This window comes from Morus notabilis, unplaced genomic scaffold, assembly GCF_000414095.1.
Source record: "Morus notabilis unplaced genomic scaffold, ASM41409v2 Scaffold841, whole genome shotgun sequence".
NCBI classification, from domain to species: domain Eukaryota; kingdom Viridiplantae; phylum Streptophyta; class Magnoliopsida; order Rosales; family Moraceae; genus Morus; species Morus notabilis.
In genome coordinates this window covers 171,502-176,065 of record NW_010358201.1, presented here as the reverse complement: position 1 = coordinate 176,065, position 4,564 = coordinate 171,502, and the positions used below count along the sequence as shown (strand labels likewise).

The 4,564-nt window shown below is 30.5% G+C and overlaps 1 protein-coding gene across 1 annotated transcript in view; it reads right to left on the bottom strand.

Annotated features, from left to right (window-relative positions):
- LOC21399645 (probable glucan 1,3-beta-glucosidase A) overlaps positions 1–4,013 on the bottom strand; it is a 9,263-nt gene extending 5,250 nt beyond the window's left edge. The window contains exons 1-5 of the mRNA XM_010092250.1: positions 3,816–4,013; positions 3,577–3,696; positions 2,228–2,440; positions 1,786–1,947; positions 1,452–1,618 (exon numbers count right to left, since the gene is read on the bottom strand). Coding sequence (XP_010090552.1) covers positions 1,452–1,618; positions 1,786–1,947; positions 2,228–2,440; positions 3,577–3,696; positions 3,816–4,013 — 860 coding nt within the window. The remainder of the gene's footprint in view (positions 1–1,451; positions 1,619–1,785; positions 1,948–2,227; positions 2,441–3,576; positions 3,697–3,815) is intronic.
- Positions 4,014–4,564: the final 551 nt, after the last annotated feature.

Sequence of the window (4,564 nt, the reverse complement as noted above, 5' to 3'; positions counted from 1 at the left end):
GTTCCGATGATTGCGCGCAAGTGGTACGCGAGCACTCGGGCCCATCAGTAGGAAATATAAGATAAGATAATAAGACTATGATAAGATATCATAATTAAGCATAATCAGCTCATGCATATTTATTCATGTGTACTTACAGTTATTTTGTGAGATATAGTTCCTACTTGCTGAGCGAAAGCTCAATCATATATGTTCATGCTGTAGGTAAGAAACCTATCAGCAATTCTTGAAGGGCAATGGCGAGCGGCGGATGAATGGTGGAGATGAGAATGGATTCCGCTCACGCAGTTATTTTCCGCAGTAAGTTTAAGAAAAATCATGTATATGTCTATATGATTCAAAAGTTTCAAGTATGTATGTTTAAAAAGTATACGTACATATGTATGTTAAGAAAACCAAGGTTGTAACTAACAACCCTAGTTTTGAGTATTTAAGTTTTAGAACGTTGCAACAGTACATGCAACAAATAAATGAATTTTAAACATGACGATTTAAATGAGTAATTTTAGAAGGACTTTAAGATGTACTTGAATTTAAGATTTCTCACGAAATCCGTTTTAAAGTCAAATGAGATGGCCGATTGAAATGACTAGTTTTAGAAAAGCTTTTAAAGAGTATTTAAAACAAGAGTTCAAATGCTATTCCATTTGAAGGATATTCCTAAAAGGTTTTATCTTAACTAAAATTAAGAAAAGCTTTAAGAAATTTAGTGATTCACTTATTTGAAATTATTGTTACAAATTATGAAAGTATTCCTTCTTATATAAAAAAAAAAAAAATGTTCCGCATATTTTAAGAAACCCCAGTAAGTACAAGTTAAAAAGTTAGTAACAGTGGCGGCCTCAAAGGAGGGTCGTCACAGTTATTATTAGGAATTAATTTAGGAGGAAGTTTGTAGCAGGTATTAAAAAAAAGATTAATTTTATAGATGCTCTTGAACTATGTACTCTAATTCAATGCGCCCTTAAAATTTTAAAAAGGGTTCATTCACTTCCTAAACTATGTAAAGTCATTCAAAGTATCCCATGAACTGATGCAAATGTCATAAATGCCTCCAATATTTTAAGAAATCAAGGGGCAAATTAAATCAATAGTTTAGGAGAAACACCGACTTAAAGTCTATTTCACGAGGCATTCATGAAATTACAAGTAGTGTCACGTCATATTATAGACGCGGGGTTGAAATGAACCCTGTTGAACTAAGGTATATATTTAAGAAATTAATCCAGAGAACAATAGCGCTATCACAAAATTTTGAACCTTCAAATTAATCATGATCATAAAGAAAAGCATGATATATAATTTAAAGAGAACTCAGATGAAGATGTGCAAGGTAAAAACCAAGTCACCAGGAATATTGTTTCATATACATTCATATATTCTACACAGAGTTCTCCTTTCTATTATAATGCCATGACCCTCTTTACAATTTGTGGCTATACAATACTTACTGTGCCCAAGTGAAAGCGTTGTCTAAAGCTTGCAAGGATCCCCCAACAAAAGGCTTTGGTGGTGAGTCATAAATTATCCACCAACCAACTGGAATTCTCACTGCATTTAATCCCTTAGATAACAGGAAGCTGAAATCTTGCTCAGTGATATAACTGTTCCGGTGGTCCTGGATAGGAACTTTCAAGCCTCCTTTATATTAGATTAGACAAGATTGGTTTTTACTTTTTAAGGAAGATATTATTTTTTCTCAATACTTTTTTTTTTTCCATTTTGTTTTTCTTTTTCAGTCAAGGAAGAAATGATCACAACTAGCATCAAGATCTATTATTTTACCTGCAACACTTGAGGGGCTCTAGTTGGGCCATAACCATTCGTGAGTTGGTATTCTCCACCTAGGTTCTTGTCACTTAAAATTGTCATTATGAAAACGGATGGATTTTCGTCTTCCCATCTCGAGCCTGCATAATCTGCGGTTACCTCTGTGTCCGATTTTACCTAATCGAAGGAAAAAAAAAAAAACGACAGTTAAAATGTTTTTAGTTTCTGAACTGGATGCAACCAGTTTAATGTAAAATCCAAGTAAAACTTATGACTAAACTAAAGATTTTTATCTCACAAATAATTTGAATTAAAAAATTTCTTCTTTTATAAAATTTTCATTAATGAATTAGAATTATTGATATAAACGCATGAGTTAAACGGACCGAAGAATATGTATCTTTCCCCGTATCCATAATATTTACCAAAATGAAATAAGCAAGGACAATTAAAGTACCTGGAGGAATAAACCATTGGGCGCTTCGATGCGAACTCGATATTCTATGTTGTTGCCAACTTGTCTTCGGGAACCATTTTGTTTAAGTATCTGAAATGGCTCCAAATTTTCACCCGCATTGGAAATAGCAACAATCCTGGTATCTGGGTCTTTATTGAGGAACTGTTTTTTGAACACTCTCAAATTGAAAGTATTCTCATCAATCCTCCGTAACTGAATCATACATATTTATACCAAGTTAAATTGGATCAGATGACCACACATATATGATCGACTCTTGCTTCTCTATTCATGTCTCCTTTTTAAGTTTTTCTAATAATATCATGTTACGTCAATTAAAATATCATATTAATTAAAAAATTATAATATTTAAAATATTTTAATTTATTATTTAGTAAATAAAAAAAACAGAAATAAAGAAATATGTGGGCACCGCTCATATATATATATAAATATATATTAAATGAATTATTTTAAACTACGCACTTCAATTTAATGGTCATTTACATTTTGTCTTTTGACTTTTGAAAACTCATATTTTGCTCACTGAATTTTAAAAGTCCACTAGATCTAGAAGAATTTATATTGAGAACAAATAGAAAATGAGATGAGCAAGTGAAGCCATCTGGTCTTTTTCACTTCGTTTTCAACGTACATAAATGAGACTAATTCTTCTCTTTTTTTTATTAAAAAAATTATAATAGAATCAGTTAAGTAATACTAATTGAAAATTCAAGGGTAGATTGAGGATTTTAAAGTAATGGAGTAGTGCAAATAACTCTAAACTTTAGGGTCATAGATGTACGTATGTATGTATGTATTTGCTAGAAATATGTATATACGTAACAATAAGTGTTAATTATGTAAATGGTCCCTAAATTTTACCCATAATCACACTTTAGTCTTTGACTTTTAAAATGTCCTATAATTAGTCCCGAATCTATTACTTTGTTTTAGTTTCAGTTTCAGTTCGTGTATTTGCTAGGTATTAAATATTTGACAATATCTTTGTAAATTATGGATCAAAATTAAAAATAGCTAAAACTTAAAGCACTATTTGTTGAAATTAACTTTTATTTTTTATACTGTTAATTTTAATTTCTAAACTTTAAATGTTTTCAATTTTAGTTTTAAATTTCTACAAATTCAGTTACATATTTTAACACTTAACTAATATGAGGACCATTAAAACATGAAGAACCAACTATGATACATCATAAAAGTTAAGAATTAAAATAAAATTGAGAATAAACTCTAAAAATATCAACCCTAAAAAATAATATGTTCTGACAAAAAGTACTGTTACTATCCAATTAAAAATTAGTAAAATGATAACAGTAATATTGTACCTTAAAAGTTTCCCAACCAGAGGCAGAGTCCCGATTGGCCACAACAGAAGCTCCACCCCCATTTTCCGCAGTGAGATACTTCTGAAACTTCGTGGACTTCAATTGAATTTGAGTTCCATCCTGTTAAGACCGTAATTAACAGAAAAAAAAAAAAAGCTCAACATTATAGCTCGTAATGATAAGATTAATTTTGTTAGTTAATTATATAATTTCCAAATGATATTATGACTGTTAATTACATAGTAACATAGAAGCTCATTGTTGGGTATTTCATCAAAGAGGGAAGGTTTCATCCAACGCTCTATAACAAGCCAATTCCCAAGATTCACTGCTTTTAATGGCAACTTGAAGTTTGAGATTTGTGCGGGGGAAACTAAGGAGAAGGAAAAGAAGAAGTAGAGAACTAGAAGATGATAAGCGAAAGAGTTGAACGCCATTTTTCAATCTCTGTGAGAAATCGGTGAAAGATCATGTATGGTTCTCAAGTTTTTGTACGATATTGGCGATTAATAAACGAAGGCATCGTTCATTTCACTGATTTGAGTTTTCAGTTTTAAATTTTTACAGTAAAAAATTCTTAAAAAATGTCACATCTAATTTTTTTTATTACAATAAAAAAACTCTCTAAAAATGTTACATCTCAACTTAAATTAAAAATTTTAATCTGTAAAGTGAACAAGCCCGAAATAATCGCAAAATTTATAGTCCATTGACTTGAGTTAAAAAAAAAGAAAAAAGTTCATGCCGTCAACCGGTGGCTTTAGTTAAAAGAAATGAAAAGTGAAAATAAAGTAAGGACAATTTAATGCTATTTGCTTTTTTCTTTTTTTCCTATGCGGTGTACTGGTTATGGCTCCTAATTGTGGACCACACTCACACTCGTGCTAATACAATATGATGCTAGAAGAAGCATATATATATATATATATATATGTATATATGTGTATATATATGTTACATTGAGAAAACTTATATCATTGTTTTTCAA